General features: G+C 44.7%; 1 protein-coding gene across 1 annotated transcript in view; it reads right to left on the bottom strand.

Annotated features, from left to right (window-relative positions):
- CHCHD3 (coiled-coil-helix-coiled-coil-helix domain containing 3) overlaps positions 1-16,626 on the bottom strand; it is a 213,968-nt gene extending 197,342 nt beyond the window's left edge. The window contains exons 1-2 of the mRNA XM_083461611.1: positions 16,433-16,626; positions 8,404-8,506 (exon numbers count right to left, since the gene is read on the bottom strand). Coding sequence (XP_083317737.1) covers positions 8,404-8,506; positions 16,433-16,519 — 190 coding nt within the window. The 5' untranslated portion in view covers positions 16,520-16,626. The remainder of the gene's footprint in view (positions 1-8,403; positions 8,507-16,432) is intronic.
- Between the last annotated feature and the right edge of the window lie 10,588 nt (positions 16,627-27,214).

Genomic DNA, 27,214 nt, shown 5'->3' with positions numbered 1-27,214 from the left:
AAGGCCAGAGGGACATTGCTCTCCTGCGAGGGATGAGCCCAGACTCACTGGAACAAACTCTGGGGTGGGGCAACCGTCTAAAATAATAAGTACACACTAGGGTTGGCGGCTAGTGGCTAGGACAAAGATAGTAGGAGGACTCTTTACCTTTTAAAACCATGCTCTAGTTATCTCCCGCTTGGACTACTGCAATGCACTCTACGTGGGGCTACCTTTGAAGGTGACCTGGAAACTACAACTAATCCAGAATGCGGTAGCTAGACTGGTGACTGGGAGCAGCCACCGAGACCATATAACACCTACATTGGCTCCCATTGGCTACGTTTCCAAGCACAATTCAGAACCCTGAAAAGTCCTAATGAGTTAAAATGTCTTGGGCACCATGGTACTTAAGAGAATAATGTCTTCCGTGGTGTTCTACAGCAACCTCAAAGGCAAGCAAAGGATGCTCTCTTCGTTTGATACAATTTCCCCGGAGGCCGGAGCCAAAGCCAGGCCACTTTCGATAAGTACACACCAGGACAAAGATGGTATAAGGTCTTTCTGGAGGAACAAATATTTACCAGTTTTATTGGACTGTTCTTTTAGTATTGCCTTCCTACACACCCACATAAGACTGAAGTAAAAGGGTGGGTCAGAAAGTGGGGATATACTTTTTTTAAAAAATACCCACCCCATAAGGGGCAGAAATATCTAAAAAGATGCAATTCAGAAACAGAACGAAACAGAACAATGTTAAATCAGCCCCTATCATTCTTCTCTTAGATTAAGAAGGGCTATAAAGGGTATTAAAGAGATTTATCGTTCCAAAGGTCAAGAATTTTAAGCCTACTGCCTGGATTACCCAGCTAAGGGGACGCAATAATAAAAGTGCACACAAGGGAAGAAAGAAAATGTACATTTGGCTTCCCGAAGAAATTCCAAAGTCAGAGCCTAGCCTTACTGCATATATATTTTCTGTTTAAACTAGTAGACTTCCAAATCACCGAACAAAGGCAAAAAGTCTGTGATGGAGGGCATACGCATAGCTTTAAGCCAGGCATGACCATGATCTACTGGTAGATCGCGGGGTGTTCCTGGTAGATCCTGGTTGATCTCCTTACAGAAAAGCAAAAAAAAACCCCAACTTTGGCTTCCTAAAAAAAAGCTCCACAACTTTGGATAGATTACTGCCAGTTTTTTTTAATACTGTGAGTAGATTGCAGTCTATTAGGAGTTGGAGGTCCCTGCTTTAAGCTGTTGCCACCTTATACTTACATGATGTCCCAAGTTTGTGCTACTCACATAAATCAAAGATCTTAAAATCTATTTGGAGCACACTCAAGAGCTTCATTCTGCCCAAACAGATTTTTTTGTTTTGTTCTGTTCTGTTTTTAAACAGCAGACCCCATGCCATGTCAGAAACCACTTTAGAATTTCAAGAAAAATATGGCCAGGTATGCTGCTAACAATCTATTTTCCAGAAATCAAAGGGATTATCCATTAACAAATGTTCAAAATAAGCCACAGCCTAGGGGGTAATTATAGTAAAGCAAATTAGAACACCTTTACCTCTCCCCTTTAAGATATCACAACTGACTAGAAAACATCCAGAAAGGTATTAACATTTTTTTTCCTGGAACCTGGAGGACTTGGATAATAAAAAGGCAGATAAGGATTTTATCCATATGCTCCAGCAATTTGATATAATATGTTTGCAAGAGACTTGGTCTCATGAATTTTAACCCCCGCCCCGCCCCCCCCCCCACCTTACAATGTTATAAATCTTTTAGCTAGCAGCCAGCTGTTAATAAATTTATACAGGGCTGAGGAAGAGGGGCTTGACGTCCTTTATATCACTTGATTTGGCTGGAGAAGTTTGGATAGCAGATTTTGGAAATCCAAATAATTACATTTTGCCAGTACAAATTAAAACTGAATTAGGAATCTTTCTTTTCTGTATAAACATCTACCTTCCCGCTACTATTAGTCTGTCACTGACAACCAAGATTTGGTCAGATTTAACATCCCTACTGGAGCAGATCAGTTATAAATTCCCCGAAGCATTTATACTTCTCTGTGGGGATTTTAATGCCCAAATTGGAACAGCAGCAGCAGGTTTCTTGCTACCTTTAGGGTCAGCTTGGAAGGTGTCTTCCTAACCTCTCATTATTCTTTGGACAATAAATATAATGTGCAGGCTCTGAAGTTGCTGGATACTGTATTCCGACATAATTTATATATCCTTCAGAAGAGTCCTGTAAACATTTCCAAGGGTCAGTATACTTATTTGCACAAATGCAGTGGAAGTGCTATCAACCAGATGAGTTTCTCCACTTTTGTGGACACTTTTGAAGTGTTAGAATGAACAGAAAGGGACCAATTTCCAGTATCAGTGACCCTAGGTCCTCCAATAGAAGACATACCTCAGGCTGGCCATCTTCAATTATCTAAAGCAGAGGCTTTCAACCTTCTGGAGTCCACAGCTCCCTTGAGCAACTATATTCTTTCTACAGCACCCCTGTGGAGCCCTGTTAGGTCACCCCTTGCCTGCAGAGCTGGCAGCCCCTCACGCTTTTTCAAACCCTGTTCCTTGTGGAGGGTTCCCTCAGCCTCCTCTCCTCTCCTCTCCCTCTTGCTGCTGCCCCTGGTCTCTGAGCTGCACCCCTCACCCCAAAGAGAGGTGCCTCCTCACCCTGACTCACAAGGACCAATGAAGAGGATGACCCCAGCCTTAGCAGCCCAATGGAAATGGGCTGAAGGTGAATGTGAGGCCACCATCTTTCTCACCTTGGGAGGAAGAAGTGGCAGCAGTGGACACTGCCGGAACTGCATGGCGGAAAGGCTGCCCTTTGGCGCCGGGCACTCAGCTCCCAGGCAGGCCTTGCACACAGCAAGCACAAGAAACGTCAGCATGATGCCTGCCTACCCGACCTCCCACTAGTCTGTCCATTCCCAACAGCAAGGGCTGGTGGACTGGCTGGCTGGGCTCCCTCGCCTGCTTGCTTGCTTACTCCAAGGCCGCCTCAGCTCCTGGCACCCAGCACCCCCTGGCCAGGCCCAGAGGCACCATTCACCTCCTGAGCTTGTAGCCAGGGCTGCTGCAACAAACAGACGTGCAAGCCTTTGGGAGGCAGAGATGGGAGAGGGCATCAGAGGAGGGAAGGAAGGAAAGAGGGACAGAGGCCAGTGTTGCCCGCAGCACTCCTGACCATCATTCAAGGCACCCCAGGGTGCCACGGCACACTGGCTGAAAACCACTGTCCTAAAGGGTGGTTGAAGCATGGAGGATGAAGCAAGCTCTGGAGAGTGGGACCTTTCATATGGAGGCAGTGAAAGTCAAAGCACAGAAAATCAAAGGGGCATTGATGAAGTTCTAATACAATAAGGGCAGCTGACTTTGTGTGTCCTGGTTTTTGTCCCACTTGGTGTCTTGATACCATTTTATGCAAATTTTAAAGTTATTTGACTTGACGTGACCAAAACAGTTTTGAGATTTGCCTTTGTAACTTCATCTGTTTCCATCTTCTGTTTTATCACGTAGAGCTCCGTAGAGTATTTTCTGTTCCAGAGAAGATCTCCGTTCCTCTTCTGTGGCTGGTTTGTTGGGTAATGCAGGAATACAGCCCAGGAAAGCAAAGTCGCAAAGACCTCATCCAACTGGAATCAACTGTGCTTTATTCCATCACAGCAAAAGCCAAGGGACGTGAAAACAGAAGTGAGCTTTCCATAGCAAAGCTGCAATCATGGCTTTGGCTAGGATCAAAGCTCCAGTTACACAAAGCACCTAAATGCCAGCACAGCGCTGCCCTTCACTGCCAGCCCTGCTAAACTCTGCCACTGACATGGTTCTCTCTGAGCCCTCGGATTCAGGTCAGCAGCAAGGGGGCATGTAAGGATGAGGACTCAGAAGGGGAGATGGGGAGGATGAGGCCATGGGAGGGGAGACAGGGAGGACAAGATTATGTAGCAGAGGCCACCTGAAGAAGCCCTCCCAGATGCCTCAGGATCTGACAAGGTGCAAGACCCAGGAGTTTCATCTTCCAAGCCTGTGGAGAGCTCCGGGGCACGGCCTGCTGGAGAGTATGAAGGAGGCAGCTCACCAGGCGATGTCTCCAAGGGAGAGCTGGTGCATCAAGAGGAGTGCTTATGCATTATGAGGCCTGGGCAACAGGCACAAATGCAAAACAATGATTACGATAATCTTTATTGTCATTGTCCCATACAGAACAACAAAACTGAAAAATCTACATAAGACATTCGAAAACCAACAAGCTTGCTATCCTAGCTATCCCAACATGGTTAGCCCCCTAAAAACTCTGATACCCCACTTTTAAATACAATATACTCCCATAGAGACTCCTTACACTGCATTTAAAACTAATATCGCATTTGGATAGAAACTGTTAATGAACTACAACCTTTGACCCCTCAGTCTCACAGTGAGGGGGAAAGGACTCTCTCTTTCAAGATATGGCACGCCAACTTGAAGAATTTGGTATTAAATTGTACATTTTCCGGGGAAGCCTAATCTCCTGGCTATTCAGCAGTGCCTAGGTCGGAGGCATATTCACTGTTTGCTGTCAGTTGTTTCACTTTGGTTTTCAGCTAATGTTTAGTTCTGTAATCTGAAAGCAATCAAGAATTACATTCTGCAACCAAGAAGAAGTGTAAAGTACTAGCCATGTGAGAAACCAAAGCTGAGTTCAAAAATAATCTTTTGTTGTATTTTAATCTTTCGTTGGAAGCCGCTCAGAGTGACTGAGGAAACCCAGCCAGATGGACGGGGTATAAATAAATTATTATTATTATTATTATTATTATTATTATTATTATTATTATTATTATTCAAGAGCCTTTGTCATTATTATTATTTTTATTCATTTTGCCTCAAGGTGAGTGAAACTCAAACACCTGCCTATCTTTCTGTGATGGTCTATCAAAATATATCACATAACCAACTTTTAACTTGCCTCTAAGTTTCCCAACCACCCATATATAAATCATACATATATGAATAAATGCACACACTGCACTTGTCCTCATCACAGAGAGAACAAATACATGAAACTTTGCTACACACTGATTTTTATAATCAAGTCTGTTCTTCCTTTCACCTTCAGCTGAAAAACTGACTGTGACTTCTCCAGCCTTCATACTTTGTTAAATATTCTTTCCCAGTAAAGGTGAACTTTGCAGAAGCTGTGACCTCTCCCGGTAACAGTTACCTACCTGCCTAAGTTCATGTGTGATCTCCCTTCTCACCAGTGAGGCACCATTAAGCCATCTGAGTGCAGTATTGCTCAATTTGTATGCACAATCACAAGGAGAACAACTTTTGCATTTATCAGAGCCAAGTCCATTATATGCAAACCTAAGTGGCTGCAGGCAAAATTAAACTTATCTCTCTTGATGGTATCCGTGTCCCTTCGCCTCATCTGCTCATTCAAGGACCACAAGAACTAATATGGCTTTCATATCAAAATGAGTCCATATCACTGTGCAGCAGCAGTAGCAGGAGATATTCAACATGTTCATACATTTATGTGTTCTGCCCTTCTTGGCCATCAAGTTAGGCTCTGTGAATTATTACTCGGAATCATTACATAGCAACTTCATCTCAAAAAATAATCTCAAGGTAATTAAAATGTGACATGCAAGTGTGGCACCCCTTTTACTTCAAGCTGGCTGAAATAACAGCTGTTATCTTTCCTAATATAATTTATCATTATTGCGGTTAGTTCCAGAACATTTCACTAAAAAGTACTTACAAAATTTGTTTTACTTCCCCTCCCCACTTTGCCCCCACCCAAAAACCTTCATGTGCAAAAATCACAGAAGTACCCCTTGAGAATGGAGAGGCTTATTCTGGAAATAATATATTCAGTATACCTGAAGGAGCGTCTCCACCCCATTGTTCTGCCCAGACACAGAGGTCCAACTCCGAGGGCCTTCTGGCGGTTCCCTCCCTGCGAGAAGTGAGGTTACAGGGAGCCAGGCCGAGGGCCTTCTTGGTAGTGGCACCCGCCCTGTGGAACGCCCTCCCAGCAGATGTCAAAGAGAAGAACAACTACCAGACTTTTAGAAGACATATGAAGGCAGCCCTGTTTAGGGAAGCTTTTAATGTTTAATAGGTTATTGTATTTTAATATTCTGTTGGAAGCTGCCCAGAGTGGCTGGGTATAAATAAATTATTATTATTATTATTATTAATCACACCAGCCTGAGGCACATTGAGTGAGATGTCACAGGTGGCAATGGAGGACCAACAATGAGGAACAGAAGATCACAGCACTACGATAGACAGAAAGCTATGCAGTCTACCCTACAGTCACAGGCAGGATTAGCCACTCACACAATCTAGAATGCAGTGTGCTATAAATACATGATATGAAGATCAAATAGCTCCAAATGTCAAAGGCCAGTCATTCATTGTAGGTGGCAACTATACTTTCACACCCTACGTCCAGCCAGCTGCAAGATTTGGGGAGCAGGCAAAATTCACCTACCAAGAGAACTTGCACATGTGCAACTGAGACAGTCAATGTGATGTAGTGGCACAATCCATGGAGACCTGTATTCAAATCCAGGCTCGCCCATGAAGCTCGCTGGATGCCAATGGGCCAGTCACAGCTCTCAGCCTAACCTAACTTCCCATATAGAAAGCATGCCACTCAGCTGAAAGTTCAAAATTGCCAGTCTCTTTAAGAGCCACAGATGGAAAGCTCTCCACAACGGAGAAAGGGAAATGGCAACAACTGATCCTTCAATGAAAACCCACAACAGAGAAAGCATACGCTGAAAACTGATCCCACATTGTAAAGACAGCAACCTTAACGCTTTTCCGTTTTCATAACCTTTTTGTGCCTTCCCCCTTAAAGAATAGACTGACTTTTCAGGAATCCAGTCGTGTTAAAAAAAATAAATTAAGCCATTAAATTTGTCTATTATGACTAAGCGCTGCTTTTAGCACATGCATTCAAGAAACGCACTCGAAGTAGACTGATCGAATTACTTGTCATCACACAGCCCTAGGAAAGAATGACAGATGTACTTTAAAGATTTTGTGCTTGTTAAATATTTCAGTATGTTTAAAGTTTCTCAAATAACTGAAAGACGATGTTTGCAAGAAGCAGGCTAGGGATTTCTTTATTATGGTTGTAACTTAATTTCTGCCCAACTTGAGATCAATAGATGCGTCTTACGTTGGCAAGCGCAATCGTAGGATAGAAATACTCGAGAGTATGGGAGGAGGGGGCCTTCAAATATTTTGATAACTTGCAACGGCCTTGTTTAAGGACGCCTATGAACATCTCTTAAAAATGGGATACTGCTGTTCTCTGCACTACAAGATGAAACTAGCTTGCGTCGAACTTCAGGGTGAGAGACAGATGTACCCACCAGTTATCCCTACCCCAATTCTGCCAGCATCACTGGCCCTTCCTAAGTACCATTTGTGGATATAGCTCAGTCAGTAGAGCAGGACACTCTTAATCTCAGAGTCGTGGGTTTGAGCCCCACGTTGGACAGAAGATTCCTGTATTACAAGGGGGTCGGACTAGATCACAGGTGGCCAACTTCCAAGAGACTGCGATTTACTCACAGAATTAAAAGCTAGCAGTGATCTACCCCTGTTTTATTGGGGTTCAGGTCAAAGCTGTTGAGCTTTTTTAGGGAGGGGGAAAGCCCCGTTTTTAGGGGGTTCGGGAAGCATAAGTTGCTTAGCTTTGAGAGGGACCAAAACCACGCAGGGATCGACCAGTAGATCGCGAGCGACCTGTTGGACATCCCTGGACTAGATGACCCTCATGTACCTTTCTAACTCTACAATTCTATGATTCTAAACATACATTTGTCCCCTTTTCTGATGTGGGGATGTTTTTAAAAGTTTCAATACAGCTCTGGAAATGAGGAAGACGGTGGTATATTATAAGAGTCAGCTAATTAGCACTACCAAAATATAGGCAATTTCCCACAGGAAAATCTTCATCTACTGAGGGCACAGGAAGTATGCTTCCATGGTAGTCCCACAGATCAAACTATGTGCATGAAACTTAACTTCCAGGTGCACATTCTGCTGAGTATCTTTTAAGGATCCTCACGGCTCCCAGAGTTAAAGCAGACATATCACCTTCTAATGCATAAGTTGCAAAGTCAGATTTCCAAAGTATGTCTTAAGGTGAAAGTACAGCAGAGAGCAAACCTTGTCTGCGTGCAGCTGAAGAAGAAAGCAACAAGGGAGAAACTCAGTAGGGTGCTTAAAAACAAAAGCATCGTAAAAAATCCATCCCGCTCTTGCAGAAAGTCAAAAGAAGGCAAACGAATGACTGGAATCAGCTCTGCAAAAAGACTTCAGGGTTTCCTAAAATAATTTCAGAACTACATTTTGATTCTGATCTCTTATAGCCAGAAGTGTGCACATACCTGAAGTGCCTCCAATCAAGCCATGACCACCAGAGCCCGATTTCTGAGACCTCCCACTTGCTGAAGAAGGGTCCTTCATACGCTCTATGACGTTTTCAGACAGCTGGGAAGACATTGGAGCAAAGAAACACACAAAAACATCATAAGTTGGCTTATCAAAATATGTATTTCCCACACTGTCTTTGGTTCTAGCTCCAGGTATAATGTACTTTTTTCTCCATTTTTTTATTAGCTCTGAGCAGCAGAAAACACATTCTTTTAGGAATCAAAATCTGATAAACACTTTTTTTAAGCAACTAACAAGAACACTTTGGCAGTCCTGGAAATACATTTGCCCCAGCCTATCTGAGCTAAAAACACCCTTAATAATAATAATAATAATAATTTATTTATTATTTATACCCCGCCCATCTGGCTGGGTTTCCCCAGCCACTCTGGGCGGCTTCCAACAGAATATTAAAATACAATAATCTATTAAACATTAAAAGCTTCCCTAAATTTGGCTGCCTTCAGATGTCTTCTAAAGGTCTGGTAGTTGTTGTTCTCTTTGACATCTGGTGGGAGGGCGTTCCACAGGGCGGGTGCCACTACCGAGAAGGCCCTCTGCCTTGAATCTTCACAATGCAAAAAACACACCATATTCATCAACATCATCAGTTACATTTATATACCACCTTCTCTTCCAAGGAAGCTCAAGGTAGTATACATGATTCTTCTCCTCCTCACCATTTTATCATCGCAACAACCCTGTGAGGCAGGTTAGGCTGAGTGCGAGATCATTGGCCCAAGGTCACCCAGGGAGCTTCATGGCTGAGTAGATATTTAAACCCTGGTCTCCCAGGTCCTGCTCTGACGCTCTGACTACAGCATGCTTTCGCAGCTACTACCTGTAGCAGGAACCCCCCCCCACCCCAATCATTCTGTTTGTACAAACTTCACACACACCACATACGCCACATTTCTGTTATAAATTCATAGAAGAATCAACCATACATCGGATTTGCACTGTTCCATTTTTATTTTACTCCATATGACAAGGACTATCAAAGGGGGGGTGGCTTGGTTCTGGTCAGCCATAATCCCTTCACCATCCCAGCACATCCACAGGAGCCCTGCCCAGTTGCTATGTCAACCCTGATGATCCCAGACAGAAGACAATCAGGATCACAAAGAACTTGCATATGGGAGTGGATTCAGCATGGACTGAAACAAAGGACAATGATCAGATCTTCCCTCTGGGGGCAGGAAACTGCCAACTCCCCTTTGTCTCCTGGAAGTGACTCATGGGCAGGGGAACAGCCAGGTGACAGGACACTCAGGTTACCACCACAACTCCTCCCTCAACCCCTCCATTCGGTAATGTATGCATGATGTTTCTGGGGGTGGGCTTGACCTGGGGGATGGGAATTTCAAAAGTTTTTATAAGGTCTTGCACACCATCTTTCTGGGTCTTTCCTCTCTCCTGCGAGTGAGGGGAACACCCTGTTGCAACAGTTCAATAAAGGCCAAGCCTACAGGCTGCTGTTTTGCTCCAAGTTATCCTGGTTGGTGTCTTTGTTTTTGTCCAAGGGAGCCCTCGGATTTTTCCGGTAACAACCTAAAGGCTGCAATCCTAGAAAAACTTCAGCATAAGTAAATACATTTTAAATCATTGGGGCTGCTATACAAGTGTGGTTAGAACTGGGATGCATGTGCCAAACTAAGGCAGAGAGTTCCATTGTGCTGCAGAAATATCAGTTTCATGGACTAACAGGATATATTAGCTTGCCTATGCAGGCCATTAAGAATACATCTTTCCATAATCATCATCTGATTTTAACTTTTTTATATGGTTTTTTTTTTTCTTAAATGGTTTTATATTCTATTGTTGCAAACCGCTTTGGTATTTTTTCAAAAAAATAAAATCAAAATGAATAGTGGTATACAAATATTTTCACAAACAAAAGGTAAATAAATAAATGAAATATATGTGTAAACGTTAAATTCCCAAAGGTAAACATTAATGCACACTATCCCACAGGCAAGGCTTCCTTGGCTACTTGGTAAATTAACACGCTGCTGCAGCAATGGGTACCCGGGTGCTATCCAGTATCAACTCTACAGTTTCTGACGGAAACAGGACTTCAAGCTGCGTTAGTGTCACAGGGACACAAGCGTGCCTGTTTACAGGTGAACGAAGAAAGGGAGGAGGAGGAATAAAAGAATAGTTGGCAGAGACTAACGGAAAGCAGGGGCCAGGAGAAGTGTGAGGAAATCAAAGAGACAGAAGGAACAATCTCTTCCTCGGGTGCCACCCCAATATTTCCCTGTTTCATCATTCGCCTTTCATTTTTCTTTTGAAGTGCTGTTGGTAAGAGCTTTTACATAAGCTTCAGAAACAATGACCCCCCAGGTTCCATGGCACAGAGAGGCCCTTCGCTAGGTTTCTTTGAGGAAAGGATAGGAGTCGTCGAGACAAAAGGAAAATATAAGTACAGGGACATGACAAGGTAAGGAAACAAACACTGGGAGGTGGGCATTAGAAGCTCTAATACCAGGGTTCATTATCGTCTGTGTTTATTGAAAATATTTGTATCCCACCCTTCCACAAGATTGTTCTCTAAGGGGCCTCACAACAAACCATTCAAGATACAATCCACTACAATAAAGTAGATTAAAACTGCTCCAGCAGCCAGGAGGAGATAAAGGGACAAAACACAAAAAAACCCACCCTCCTCAAACCATCACCTATGGCGCTTTACAACTCAAATTCAAACTCTGGCTAGGTGCCAGGGAGAGGAGTCATTTGGAACTGAGTAAAAATTACCCTACTGACAAGGATGCCGCTCTATCATAAGAAACTTTAGCTATTACAGTCGTAACTTGGAAGTCAAATGGAATCCGTTCTGAAAGTCCATTCGACTTTCAAAACGTTCAGAAACCAAAGCGCAGTTTCTGATTGGCTGCAGGAAGCTCCTGAAGCCAATCAGAAGCCGCAGAAGCCCTGGCTGATGTTTGGCTTCCAAAAGAAGTTTGAAAACCGAAACACTCACTTCCGGGTTTCGATCGTTCGGGAACCGAAACATACGAGTATCAAGGCGTTCTGACAACCAAGGCATAACTGTACTTCCTAGCTTTGAAAACTGCCGTCCTCAAACCATATGTAGCCTGATCTGCTGCAAGCTCACTAAGAGAAGACCTGGTGCGTTCAGTATGGTTTACTATCAAGCAACTGTGTAGTCTTGCACAAACCCTTGTGCTTAATTAGAAAATAAACTAGCTCCAGGGCACTTGCCTCCAAGCAACAATGTGCCTGACTGCAGGCTTACCTTGCAATCCTATGCATGTTTACTCAGAAGTTCTCCCACTGCACTGAGTGGGCGTTACACTTAGGTAAGTATGTACAGAATCACAGCCTTTGTTGAAAGTTTATACAGTTCAAGACTAGAAGATGTGTTCCGTCATTCCTTGCAGCAACATTAACACAAGCTAGAAACCTTTAAGTTTTCTTCATGCTATGTTTCTCAGCGAGACCTCACTAAGACCTGTGTTTCAGCACAGACTGAATCATAAGCAGCACTGTATTGAAGAGGATCACACCAGAACAGCCAGACACCTGTTCTGCTCATCTCACGCCCACAAATTTCCCCGTTGCAAGCCAGGCAAAATTTTCCCCTGCCGTGACAATGTGAGAACATGCATTTAAAAATATTTAAGTAATGAGAGAGTTGTGTATCCTGCAATAGAGCAGAAAGGGCAAGGTTAAAACAGAAAAAACAAGAAGGTTAAAGGAGAAGAAGAGAAAGCAGCAAGTCAGAGGAGCAAGACGGAAACCCTCTGCAGATTTGACGCAAAGGAGCAGAAATAGTGAAATGTGATATAATCTGTCGAATCCTGCCAGGCTATTCTGATGGATACCAGGGTCAGTGGTGTAGAAAGCAAGATAGGCAGAGACAAGGTGCCCATGTTAATAATCTCCTGGCATGGGAGGTATCAATGGCTACTAGTCATGATGGAATATGTTCTGCCTCGACTGTCAGAGGCAATATGCCTCTGAACATCTGTTGCTGGGAGTCACAAGCAGGTAAAATGTTGCACTCAGGTGCTGCTTTCGTGCTTCCCATAGACATCTGGTTGGCCACGGTGGGAAAAGGATGCTGGACAAGATTGACCAATGGCCTGATCCAGCAGGTCTTGTCTCCCACTAGAGTAGCCAAGGCATTTTCTTTCCAGATTTGAGATTGGTCAAGGAAATCACTACCATGCAGAAGTTAAAGCAGTTAAGTTGCTACCACTACCCACTGGATCACCTGATTATGGGAGAGCAGGTGGACAAGTCTAGGAATCTAGCTTTATTTTTTTTAAGCAGCATTTTACAAATAGCTTCTTCAAGGCAGTAGGGCAGAACTGCCCACTCTGAGAGTATTTTACCATAGCCTAGAACAACTGGCCAGTCTCTCTGAGCAGGCAAGAACCTAACAACCTGAGTGAATGTTTCCCTGGGCATCATAAACTGAAATTATCCATGTTGCCTAACGGCAAAATTTACCAGTGAGCACTATGCACCTGGACTGCACAAGCTCAACTTAAAATAAAGGTTCGGGCAAAAGGTCCACGTGCAGAGGAAAATATTTGGCCTGGCCTGTTCTTGTGCCTTGAAAAGCAGCTTGAACTGTAACAGCAGAAAACAGCATGCAAAACTTTTCACAATGTGAAGATTAATCTTATCACCTCCTGCAAGGAGAAGCTCAGACCTCAACTCACTCACCTGTGACCTAGCTCTATGGGTGGTGAAGCAATTGGGAGTGCTATCTACAGGCACTGCCGTGGTTTCCTTCTGCACTATCCAAAGAGAGAGAGCAAGCAGAGGCAGTCACTGCAGGCACCACTCACTTGCTCACATCTGTGATTTCTCTCTTAAAAGTGTAGCAGTTGGTGCTGGTCCCATTCTGGCTGCTTAGAGAGGGCAAAGGAATGAGTGAACAGAGGGAGTGGCAGGATACCATTTCCTCAGATTACTCACTGAAGGTTTTCACTCTCCAGCACTGTGGTTGCGCAGTCTCTGGGCAACGCAGCTAGCCCAATTCAGACCACTGTGTTACCAATAAAAAGAGAATATAAGTAAACAAGTGAGCTGGAAGTGGCAGGAATTGCTTCTTTCTACTGTCGTCTGGGCCTCTCATTGGCATAGTGCAGAGGTGAGGAACAGCCAGCCCGTGAGCCACACATGAAGAGGTATACAACCTCCAACAATAGAGGCAGATAATATCCATCCCGGCATGTAGCCACTGAAAGCTTTTCCCTCCTCTGTGAATCTGTCCAACCCTCTTTCAAAGTCATTCAAGAGCCAGTGTGGTGTAGTGGGAGAGACCAGAACCTATTGCTGTTGTTATTATTATTAGGAATATATTGTATGAGGAAAGGTTGCAACATTTGAGCTAATAATAATAATAATAATAATAATAATAATAATAATAATAATAATTTATTATTTATAGTCCGCCCATCTGGCTGAGTTTCCCAGCCACTCTGGGCGGCTTCCAATCAAGTGTTAAAAACAATACAGCATTAAATATTAAAAACTTCCCTAAACAGGGCTGCCTTCAGATGTCTTAAATATAAAATAGCTGCTTATTTCCTTCACATCTGAAGGGAGGGCGTTCCACAGGGCGGGCGCTACTATCGAGAAGGCCCTCTGCCTGGTTCCCTGTAACCTCACTTCTCGCAGGGAGGGAACTGCCAGAAGGCCCTCGGCGCTGGACCTCAGTGTCCGGGTAGAATGATTGGGGTGGAGACACTCCTTCAGATATACTGGACTCAGGCCATTTAGGGCTTTAAAGGTCAGCACCAACACTTTGAATTGTACTCAGAAAGATGACAAGAAAGGAGATTCCAACTCAACATTAGGAAGAACTTTTGGATTGCAAGAGCTGTTCAGCAGTGGAACAGACTCCCGTGAGAGACTGCAGACTTTCTACACCTTGAGAGGTTTATAAAGCAACCGTCAGGTGGCCATCTGTCGCAGGTGCTTCCGTTAAGATCCCTGCATTGCAGGGGGTCGGACTGGATCACCTTCAGTGTCCCTTCCCACTCTGCAATGCTACAGTCCCATGAGGTGCACCTCCAGGTGCCATGAGACAAAAAGGCCTCGTCAACTCAGAAAAACAGGAGCCCTAGATGAGTCATTAGCCATAACTGTGCCTCTGCAACAGATGGATCCTGTCAAGGACCTCAGCTGTCAGGGCCATCTCATTTGCACGCCACCTTTCCATAGCTATAAACCATGCTTGAGACGGCTTACAATAACTAAATAAAACTTGAGGGACAGTACAGGGCCAGATGGGAAACTACAGTGCCAGATTCGAACGCCTTCCCCAAAGACCCTTGCAAGACCAAAAGACAAGAGACCCACGAAGCACAAGGCGGAGCAACGGAGAATTTCTGAAACATCAATGAGATATTAGCTCCGCCCAAGGCATAATGGAGAACAGCAGCAGCTGGGAAAAGATAAGACATAACATTTTACAAGGACAGGAAGAAAACACCATGGACAGAATAACGGCCACACACAGGATGAACAAGGATATGGTTTGAGTGTCTCACTTATAGTTTTATAAATCATTTAATCTGCCAATACGAATGGAAGTTGTTAATGCTGCAGTTGTTGTATCTTGACTGGAGTGTAATTGAAATTGATAAGATATTGGAACTTGGAGTATAGAAAAATCCAACTACTCTTTGTATCCTTTGAATAACTGTGTACATGAACATTTTTTTTTTATCTTTTTATATATATTTTTCTTTTTCTTTTTATATTTTTGCTCTTTTTGTAATTCTTTTTCTTTTTCGAAGATGTGGGCGTAATGTTTAACGTTTGTTTTCGTTGCAATTTTTTCAATATGAAATAAAGATTATTTAAGATATATATATATATACTATATATATATATATATATATATATATATATATATATAGGAACATAGAAATAAACAAAATCACCAAAGCATCAATTCTAGCATGCGGGGGCGGGCCTAAATTATATAATTTGATGATGGGTACTGAATGATGGACGGGACGCGGGTGGCTCTGTGGGTTAAACCACAGAGCCTAGGACTTGCCAATCAGAAGGTCGGCGGTTCGAATCCCCGCGACGGGGTGAGCTCCCGTTGCTCGGTCCCTGCTCCTGCCAACCTAGTAGTTCGAAAACACACCAGCGCAAGTAGATAAGTAGGTACCGCTCCGGCGGGTAGGTAAACGGCGTTTCCGTGCGCTGCTCTGGTTCGCCAGAAGTGGCTTAGACATGCTGGCCACATGACCCAGAAGCTGTACGCTGGCTCCCTCGGCCAATAAAGCGAGATGAGCGCCACAACCCGAGTCAGTCATGACTGGACCTAATGGTCAGGGGTCCCTTTACCGTTACCTTTACTGAATGATGGGTATTGCTAATTGTATTATAATATGGCGTTGTTAAGGGATGCAGGTGGCGCTGTGGGTTAAAGCCTCAGCACCTAGGACTTGCCGATCAGAAGGTCAGCGGTTCGAATCCCCACGACGGGGTGAGCTCCCATTGCTCAGTCCCTGCTCCTGCCAACCTAGCAGTTCGAAAGCACACCAGCGCAAGTAGATAAATAGGTACCACTCCGGCAGGAAGGTAAACGGCGTTTCCATGCGCTGCTCTGGTTCGCCAGAAGTGGCTTAGTCATGCTGGCCACATGACCCGGAAGCTGTACGTCTGCTCCCTCGGCCAATAAAGCGAGATGAGCGCTGCAACCCCAGAGTCAGTCACGACTGGACCTAATGGTCAGGGGTCCCTTTACCTTTATTGAATGATAGGTATTGCTAATTGTATTATAATATGGCGTTGTTATAATGAGATTATTGGATTATTGCAATTGAAAACTAATTTTAAAAAATCACAAAAAAATAAGAGACGTAGTAAATGAGCAGCAGCAGCTGAGGAGGTCAAGGCAGCAGCCCTCCCGTGCACGACAGCCCTGCAAGGTCGGCCTGTCCTCTTCCCTCCATCCCTCCTTCCTTCCCTCTCTCTCACCCGGACGCCCTTCACCACCGTGATGTTGTCATTCTCGTCCGCCTCGAAGGTGACCCTCCGCGGGGCGCTGCCTCCGCCGCCCATCATGACCGGGCTGCCGGCGAGGGTCGCGCACTCGAGCGCCGACTAGGCCGCAAAGAAGCAGAAGACGGGACAAGGTGCCCGAGGAGACCCGCGCCACGCCCACCAGCGCGCGATTGGCCCGCCGCCCCTCCAGGCCCGCCCACCACCCACAGCGCGCCGGGCTCCCGTTGGCTCAGGAGCTGGTTGCCCGGGGCAACAGCCCGCCCCGGCGTGTTGACCAGGCCGGGTGGAAAGTTTTTTTCCGACTCGTGGGTTTCCCGACAGAACTTGTGGGAGCTGAGAAGGGGGGAAGACTTCAATTCCCAGGATGCCCTGGGGCAAAGGGGCGTGTTCGCAAGGCAGGCTGGGTAAAAGGGAGTCTGTCTGAGAGTCAGGCCGCAAATCACGCGCGGGAGCCGCAATGGATTGTGGGCTGTATAGTTCAAGCCTTCAGATGTAGCTGCTGCTTTTATTTGCTCTTTTATTCTACTTTCTTAACTGAATTTTGATAGCGGCAAAGCTGGTTACGGGGGGAGAAGGAATTAAATAGGAAACGGTTTGAAGCTGTCAGTAAACTGTCAACAAGGAAGTATGGCACAGCTAATGCAGTTTACTAGTGAAAATTTTGTGTATATAATAATACAATACAATAATAACGAATACAATGAGGAAAAGGATGTGTGGTCTATAATTTCAATGGGTTCTGCAGTTTAAATCAAAACAATCACGCAAAATTTTCCCCCGAAAAAATATAATTTATATAAAAAATGCACCGTTGGACTGTTCTAAATCCTATCACTTGTGGCACCTTATTAATTGGGGTTTGTTTTGGGGGTTTTTTAAGGATTACTCTCCCACACACACACCCTCCTCCCTAGGTTTTTAGCTGTTTCTATTTTAGCTGTGTAGCAGGAACCCCCCCACCCCAATCATTCTCACACACTACATACGCCACATTTCTGTTATAAATTCATAGAAAATCAACCATACATCGGATTTGCACTGTTCCATTTTTATTTTACTCCATATGACAGGGGTCTGCAACCTTTAAGACAAAAAGAGCCACTTGGACCCATTTCTGAAGGAAAAAAAAACTGGGAGCCACAAAACTCGTCATTATAAAAATAACTTTTTTGTCACTTTTTTATCATTTCTTTGTTTGACCCCTCAGAATTACTCCTCCTCATAGAAATAAACGTTAAATTAACAAGTTACCTTTTTTTGTGTGTGTGTTCTTCACTCCCCTTCAAAACAGTGACCAGCGTACATGCCCCCTTTCAATGCAGTGACCAGCTTACATGCCCCTTACAATGTGGCGGGCGGGCGGGAAGGTGACGTCAGGACGGTGCGTGACTAACGCACGCACTGCCCCCATGCGACGTCACAGCCAGTACAGTGCCCGCCACAGTGGGGAGTGTCAGGGTGCACAATGCGCCTCCTCCCCTCGCTAGTATCTGCCCCAGAGCCGCGGCAAAGGTGTAAAAGAGCCACATGCGGCTCCGGAGCCGCGGGTTGCAGACCCCTGCCATATGACAAGGACTATCAAAGGGGGGTGGCTTGGTTCTGGTCAACCATAATCCCTTCACCATCCCAGCACATCCACAGGAGCCCTGCCCAGTTGCTATGCCAACCCTGATGATCCCAGACAGAAGACCATCAAGATCACAAAGAACTTGAATATGGGAGTGGATTCAGCATGGACTGAAACAAAGGACAATGATCAGATCTTCCCTCTGTGGGCAGGAAACTGGAAACTCCCCTTTGTCACCTGGAAAGTACTCATGGGGAGGGGGAAAGGAGGAACCAGCCAGGTGACAGGACACTCAGGTTACCACCAACTCCTCCCTCAACTCCTCCTCTCTGTAATGTATGCATGATGCCAACCCCCTCCTTTCTGTAATGTATGCATGGTGTTTCTGGGGGTGGGCTTGAGCTAGAGGATGGGAATTTCAAAAGTTTTTATAAGGTCTTGCAGACCATCTTTCTGGGTCTTTCCTCTCTCCTGCAAGTGAGGGGAACACCCTGTTGCAACAGTTCAATAAAGGCCAAGCCTACAGGCTGCTGTTTTGCTCCAAGTTATCCTGGTTGGTGTCTTTGCTTTTGTCCAAGGGAGCCCTCAGATTTTTCCGGTAACATTGACAAGGGCAAAAAATGGAAGTATGGGCATGAAGTAATAGCACATTGAATAAGCACGCATTGCAAGGAAGGAAGCAAGCAAGCAAGCCTTGCCACGACTGAATTGCAAAACAATTCCCATCCAGCCTGCACACACATACCCCCAGTATTACAGAGAGACCTGCCGTCAGCATAAACGCAAGGGAGTCTCTTCTTGGCATCCGAAGCAAATTGATGCATGAAGCAGAAAAGCAGGCATGCCATGATGTTAAGCACCGAGGCACCAGGTGGAGAAGATAAGGTTCAACAGGAGCTCGAGGGGGGAAACCTATTAGCAGTGGATTGTGGCATTGTCTCTCCCTCATTTGCCACAAACAGAAACCAACTTTTGATTGAGTACAAGGCCATTTCCCCCTGCGATGAACCTCTTTGGGATTTAAAGGCTATGTGGAAACAGTTCGTCAAAAGAGCAGTTGGTTTATGTATTGAAAACACCAAGGAGGGGGTGGTAATTTAGGTTCAAATTAAGCCTCTTGAAGAGAAAAGTCATAGCCAAAGAGCAAAGAGGATTCCACACACACCGAAAGCCATCAAAACAACCAGCCAGTTTCTGGAGAAATTCCAGCTCACCTCATTAGGAAAGTGGTGTGAAATATACTCAGAGTATACTCAAAGTGATTTCATGCTCTTTATTCAGCTCATAGTGGTGAGGAGGAATGAATGAAAGTCCCCTCACAGTATCTGCTTTATATACATTATTTACACAATGGGCTGCACATGATTGGCTAATTCCGGAATTCTACTGTAAGCCAATCAGGTTGTGGATTCACTTCTATCTGGAGCAGGATTGGGTGGTTCCTGCCAACCAATCAGACTGCTGCATTCTGAATCCTATTGTTCTAGGACCAATCAGACTGCTGCATTTTGGATCCTATTCAACTCAGTACATAATATGGTGGTTTTTTAGGGTTCAATCTCCAGTAAAAATACAACAACCAAGCAGTAGCTGAACAGAAAGACTCGTTTTTCTGAGACCCTGGGAGGGTCTGCCTCTGAAGGCAGACATTCCTGGGTGAAATGGGACAATTAGATTCACCTGCTGTAAGGCAACTTCCTCTGTGCCTATATTTTGATGTTTTCCTCAGGTAAGTTCACATTTGCTTTTCAATTATAATCCTGTGCCGCGAGATGGCAAAGCCTCATCCCTCCAAACAATATCAGGAACCTATTGTAGAAAGTTATTTCTCTCCAGCTGCCAGTTTAAATGCTGAGTGGCCTCGGCTAATTGGACCTTTATTAGAGTTCTTACCTGCCATTTACCGGAAAGTCCCAGGGCAGGCTACAACAATGTAAAAACACAATCCTTTATTACTTTGGGGGGCTCCTTGGCAATCTAGAAAATCGCCAGAAGAATATGAACACACACAAACACGCACACTTGCCACGACGCGGAATGGAATGGAACTTCCGAAAGAATTTAATACCTCATTTCGTGTGTAGTGACGTTTTAGTATCGAATTGTGTTTAGAAGCTGAGAACACAGCCTCTTCTTGCGCTAACAAATGCCGTATGGTCCACAAAATCTTCATGCCATCATTTTATTATCATTATTATTCAGGAAGGGGCCACTTCACTCTTCAGGGTTTTGTTGCAACCACCTAAAATGGCTACCCCTCTAGAACGTGGCAGTGTTGGCTTGAAACAGTATTCTGACACACTGAGCAGCATCCAACACAATTGTCCCATTAGCAGAGTAGCTCCCAAACTGTTTTCAGGCCACTGCCCACCTGGCTCCATAAACTCATCCCCGGTGCTCTTGCCCTACAAAAAGCATTATTCAGAATAGTGTAGGGTTACCAGACGTCCCCGTTTCCCCAGGACAGTCCCCAGATTTGCGAATAAGTCACTGGACAAATTCCATCCCCGAAATGTCCCCGGATTTCATCTAATGTCCCTGGGAAACGCAGCAGCGGCAGTCTCAGCAGCCCGGAGCAGTTGGCTCTGGCTGGCTTCAGGAGCTGCTCGGAAGTTCCCATATGATGGTGGTGCAGGGGCTCTGAGATGTAGCTTCCGGGCTGCCTCCACTTTCCCTGACCCCAGCAACTAAGCTGTGAAGGGAGGCTTCATGCTGCCTATCGGAGCAGCCTCCCAACTCCTACTTGCGTGCAAGCAGGAGGGAGCAGGGATCTCTCAGGCAATGGGAAGCTTCCCTTCCCAACTGAGGGATCCTCGCCCCCTCCTGCTTGCCCGCAAGTAGGAATGGGATTGGGTCTGCTCCAATGGGAAGGGAGGCATCGCGCTGCCCAAGCCTCACCACCGCCCCCCTTGGCCCTCCTTCTCCGCCTTCCATGCCTTACCCACCGTGCACCACTTCACCACCACCACTGAAGAACCAGCAACTCAGGGGCTGCCCAGGTTCATGGAGAAAGAAGATAGAAACCTCGGAGGAAGGGGAAACGTGGCAGTTGAGGTCAAGGCGGCAGCCGCCCCTCTGCCACCACCATCACTGCAGCAGCAAAGTCCCAAACATGTAGTATTTATTTATTTATTTAAAGTGACCCCAGGTTCATTGAAAAAATCTGGTAACCTAAGAATAGTGATTTGCACAACCCACTGAGGAAGATAACACCACAATAAGATTCAAAACAATAATAATTAATTGTGGGTTCCCCAGTGGCCGCTGCTATGACCAAGTTAAGTTTCCTGATTCATCACAATGCTGTGGGTACTGAAGAAATCAACCACAAATCCCATTGCACCAGACAGCTTCCATCATTTCCAGTGGTAGCCCCAAGACCTACTTTCCTCAATCCCATTTCGACTTGGAAGTTTTCCATTCCAGGCTGAGTGGAGAAAGACGGACTAGAAGTGGCAGGGACACTGCCCAAACATCAGAGCATAGCCTGTCTGACTTACTTGCTTATTGCTCTAGTGAGGAAGCACCCAGACCCCATTATGAAAAAGCCCAGGCGGCCTAATAGGCAATTCTGCTGTAATACACACTGTAATAAAATGGTTGTCTGTAGATATCTGTGTTCCGATTGGTTCTGTGGTTTGGAGATCAAAAGTGAAGGCCTCTGGAACTTTTGAGTCAGGGGGAATTCACTGGACCCCTTGCCCTAGACCATCCTTGTTTGAGGACCAGGACATTTGCAGGGAAACCAAAATGCTTGTTTACAAAGCTATTGTACTACCAAGCTTACTGTATGCTTGTGAAACATGGACCACTTATAAACGCCATTTCCAACTCCTCGAAAGATTCCATCCATCTCCGCAAACTTTTACACATCACTTGGGAAGGCAGGCAAACTAATGCCAGTGTACTGGAAGAAGCAAAGATCACCAGTATCAAAAAGATGATTCTTCAACATCAACTTTGTTGGACTGGTCATGTTGTGTGGATGCCTGATTATCGTCTTCCAAAGCAACTACTCTATTCTGAACTTAAAAATGGAAAGCACAATCCTGATGGTCAACAAAAGAGGTTTGAAGACTCTCTCAAGGCAAATCTAAAAAAAAAGTAGTATATACACCAACAACTGGGAAACACTGGCCTGCAAGCGCTTCAGTTGCAAAACAGCCTTTACCAAAGGTGTCATGGACTTTGAAGACACTCAAACTCAGGATGCAAGGGAGAAACATGCTAAGTGGAAGGCATGCTTGGCAAATTCACACCGTGATCAACTCCTGCCCGGAAACCTATATCTCCACTGTGGAAGGACGTATGGATCCAGAATTGGCTTCCACAGTCACTTACGGACTCATTGTTAAGACTGTGTTCATAGAAGACAATCTTATTCGGCTACGAATGGTCGCCAAAGAAGAAAGAAGACGACTCAGTTTGCTTCATAGCTGAGTGAGAATTTGAATTCAAGTCTTCCCTTAAACAGTAGACTATGCTGGATTTTCAGTGGCATAGTATTGTGGCACCTTAGAAGAAGAAGAAGAAGAGTTTGGATTTGATATCCCGCTCTATCACTACCTGAAGGAGTCTTAAAGCGGCTAACATTCTCCTTTCCCTTCCTCTCCCACAACAAACACTCTGTGAGGTGAGTGAGGCTGAGAGACTTCAGAGAAGTGTGACTGGCCCAAGGTCACCCAGCAGCTGCATGTGGAGGAGTGGGGAAGCGAACCCGGTTCACCAGATTACGAGTCTGCCGCCCTTAAACACCAAGAAATGTACAACAGTGCAAGGTTTCTTGGACTATAGTCCATTTTGTCAGGTGTGTGAAGTGTTGTTTGAAAACTCATGCCATAATAAATTCCGTAGTCTTTGAGGTGCTATAGGACTCTGTTGTTTATGCTGCAAAAAAAAGAGCAATTCCTCTGCAAATTGTTAGACTTAAACAGTATTTGATCATTGGCACGTAACAGTATTTTCTATCAACAGTATTTAATAGTTGGCATACAGTGGTATTTTGAATTTCACAATTGTTGATATCTGGCATGCAATGGTATTTCGCATGTGGCTGTTGGCATGCAATGGTATTTAGAATTCGGCCGTACAGTACTTGATAGCTGGCATGCAGTGCTATTTTGTATCTGACAGTTGACATACGAAACTTTACAAATATTTGATGCCTTCCACAAATCAAAAGATGCAAGGAAAGGCGATGAATCCAAAGAACTCAAATTTCAAAGGCTTAGGCTGAAATGCGATGCAAAAAGCTAAAACCTTCACTTGGAAATTTGAATATCTACAATTATTTGAAATTTCCCACTGCCTCTGCTAGACATGGATATAGATATTAGATTACAATGTGGTCCAGGGTTAGATAGCATGGTGCCCTCCAGTGGTCAAGGATGATGGGCTTTGTAGTCCAACAACATCTGGAAAAGAACACATTAGCTCCCCCAGGCACTATTACACCACTGTCCTGGCTCTGAATTAAGACATCACCTTATGCGTTTTTTAGAGTTAAAAGCTTGTTGCTGCTTTTGAAATGCTGGCTTTCATAAATAGTCAAATTCTGGGAAAGTTAAGTGCAGGATCCAGTATTGCCAAGCAGAAACTCAGAGGAGGCTTGCGACCAGAAACCGCCCCAGACTCATCTCCCCAACCGAGACTGGAGACTGGGGCAGGCCGGCTGTGGACGGGGCCCCTCCCTGCACCACAGCCGGTTTAGTAAATAGATGCCTGGCAAGGGAGAGCGGCCAGTCTGTCCTGCCACTTCAGAGTACAAAGCAAGAGGGAATTTAGCATTTAACATCAATGTCAGCAGAAATGTTTCATGACCTTCAACAGGCCTCCTGCTCCCCGCAGAGTTATTCATCAGGAGGGGGGGGAAACATGACCAAGCTGTAGAATCATCTCAGACACATTTGAGGGCCTCCTGCAGAGAGCATCAAGGGCCGGCAGCACCAGCCGTGATTAGTCTCTCCACCCCAGCTGGAGTTGCAAAGATGCTCTCCCCCAAAAGATGCTTTTGATCAGGCCGCTCAGTCTTGTCTGGGAGTGGGAGAGAGACAGAGAGAGAGAGAGAGAAAGGGCCTTTCTCAGTGATTAAAAAACAGATTTCAGCACAACGCTTCCTCCCTGGTCCAAGTAGCCAAGTAGTGTGATATCTTGCCTCTGCGTAATGGGCTGGGAATAGTAATTTGTTCTCTCTCACACACACAAAGAAATTGAGATGTGATTTCTGGAGAGGGAAAAAGGAGAGGCGTTTGAAAAAGAAAACCCCACAGACAGAGGGGGAATAATTCACAAAATGATAGGGCAATGCTGGGCTAAAGAGGGGTGGTGGCATAGGAGACAGCCTACTGCTCTGGCCATTTTTACTTTAAGCTACACGTCTCCCCTTGCACTTGAACGCAACAGTGCACAAGACGTACCCTGCAAAGTCTTACAATCGGTCCTGGGGGCCAAATACAGTCCTCCAGGCCTGTTATGTACTGAGTTGAATAGGATCCAAAAGGCAGCTGTCTGATTGGTCCTAGAACGATAGGGTCCAGAATGCAGCAGTCTGATTGGTCCACAGGAGTCTCCCAATCCAGCTCCAGGTGGAAGTGAATCTGCAACCGGATTGGCCTACAGGTGAATCCCAGAATTAGCCAATCACGTGGGGCCCATTGTCTAAATAATGTATATAAAGCAGACATTCTGGGGGAACTGGCATTCCTCCTCACCACTATGAGCTGAATAGAGCATGAGCATATTTCAAGGCCTCTCTCTCTAGCTCTCTTTTTTTTATATAAATTTTTTTATTAGTTTTACAAAAAATTTTAAAACAATACAAACATATAAAAAGACATACAAACACGTATAGTTTCATAGCGTCTTTTTCGTAAACCTTGTTTCTCAGCCTCCCCCATACCTCCCCTTTCTGCATCCCAGTGTCCAAAATTTTTTAGCAACTTCTAAATATTTCTGTCAAGCCTCTGTCCTCTTAATCTTTCCTTCAGTCTAATCTTATGTCACTGTAACCCTTTCTTTCTCAAAACCTCAACATTCTAACATTCATCGAGTTTATAGTAGTCCTTAAGATAGATTTTAAATTTCTTCCATTCTTCTTACGCCGTCTCCTTCCCCTGATCGTGGATTCTGCCAGTCATCTCAGCCAGTGTCATATAGTCCATCACTTTCATCTGCCATTCTTCCAGAGTGGGTAGATCTTGTGTCTTCCAGTACTTTGCGATAAGTATTCTTGCTGCTGTCGTAGCATACATAAAGAAAATTCTATCTCTCTTTGACACCAATTGGCCGACAATGCCCAAGAGAAAGGCCTCTGGTTTTTTAGAGAAAGTACATTTAAGTACCTTTTTCAATTCATTGTATATCATATCCCAGAATTAATCTTCGGGCATGTCCACCAAAGGTGATAGAAAGTACCTTCAGTTTCTTTACACTTCCAACACTTATTGTCAGGCAGGTGATAAATTTTTGCTAGCTTGACTGGGGTCATGTACCACCTATAGATCATTTTCATAATATTTTCCTTTAAAGCGTTACATGCCGTAAATTTTATACCGGTGTTCCACAACCATTCCCAGTCAGCAAACATAATGTTATGACCAATGTCCTGTGCCCACTTAATCATAGCCGATTTAACTGTTTCATCTTGTGTATTCCATTTCAGCAGCAAATTATACATTCTTGACAAGTTCTTAGTATTGGGTTCTAACAATTCGGTTTCTAGTTTTGATTTCTCCACCTGGAAGCCAATTTTCCTATCTTGTTTGTAAACCTCCATTATTTGATAATAATGGAGCCAATCTCGTACTTTAGGTTTCAGTTTCTCATGACTCTGTAATTTCAATTTGTCTCCATCTTGTTCCAAAATTTCCCAATACTTTGGCCATTCGGCCTCCATATTGGGCTTTTTGAATGCCTTAGCCTCCAAGGGTAACAACCATCTAGGGGTTTTATTTTCCAACAAATCTTTATATCTTGTCCAAACATTAAACAATGCTTTTCTGACAATATGATTCTTAAAGGCCCTATGCACCTTAATTTTGTCATACCATAGATATGCATGCCAACCAAATGTATTATTAAAACCTTCCAAGTCCAAAATGTCTGTATTCTCGAGGAGCATCCAGTCTTTCAGCCAGCAAAACGCTGCTGCTTCATAATACGATTTTAAGTCCGGCAGGGCAAATCCCCCTCTTTCTTTAGCATCTGTCAGAATTTTAAATTTAATTCTGGGCTTTTTGCCCTGCCAGACAAATTTCGAAATGTCTTTCTGCCACCTCTTGAAACAATCCATCTTGTCAAGGATTTGCAAAGTTTGAAACAAAAATAGCATTCTAGGCAATAGATTCATCTTGATAACTGCAATTCGGCCTAACAATGATAGTTTCAAATTTGACCATATTTCTAGATCTTTTTTAATTTCTGACCAACATTTTTCATAGTTGTCTCTCTCTCTAGCTCTCAAACCTCCACCGCCACCAGCCAAACTCCTCCATAGCTCTGCCTCATAGACATCCCTGGTTTCACATGATAACTGCTGCTTCCCTGGCTGGAGTTTAGAGATGGGTGTGTACAGTATAGAAGAACAGCCTATTGCACAAATGGGGGGGGGGAGGACTGTTGCTGTCAGTTTTTCAGTGTCCCTATTTTCCTAGGACACCCCTGATTTAGAGAAGCCGTCCCAGTTTCTCATTTGATCCCGGAATGTACCGCTTTTCCTCTGTTGTTGTTGTTTAGCCGTGTCCGACTCTTTGTGACCCCCTGGACCAGAGCACGCCAGGCTCTCCTGTCTTCCACTGCCTCCCACAGTTTGGTCAGACTCATGCTGGTAGCTTCGAGAACACTGTCCCACCATCTCGTCCTCTGTCGTCCCCTTCTCCTTGTGCCCTCCATCTTTCCCAACATCAGGGTCTTTTCCAGGGACTCTTCTCATGAGGTGGCCAAAGTCTTGGAGCCTCAGCTTCAGGATCTGTCCTTCCAGTGAGCACTCGGGGCTGATTTCCTTCAGAATGGAGAGGTTTGATCTTCTTGCAGTCCATGGGACTCTCAAGAGTCTCCTCCAGCACCAGAATTCAAAAGCATCAATTCTTCGGCGATCAGCCTTCTTTATGGTCCAGCTCTCACTTCCATACATCACTACTGGGAAAACCATAGCTTTAACTATACGGACCTTTGTCGGCAAGGTGATGTCT

The sequence above is a fragment of the Podarcis liolepis genome (assembly GCF_965112155.1).
Source record: "Podarcis liolepis genome assembly, chromosome: 10".
NCBI classification, from domain to species: Eukaryota; Metazoa; Chordata; class Lepidosauria; order Squamata; family Lacertidae; genus Podarcis; species Podarcis liolepis.
This window is presented reverse-complemented; position numbering and strand designations above follow the sequence as displayed.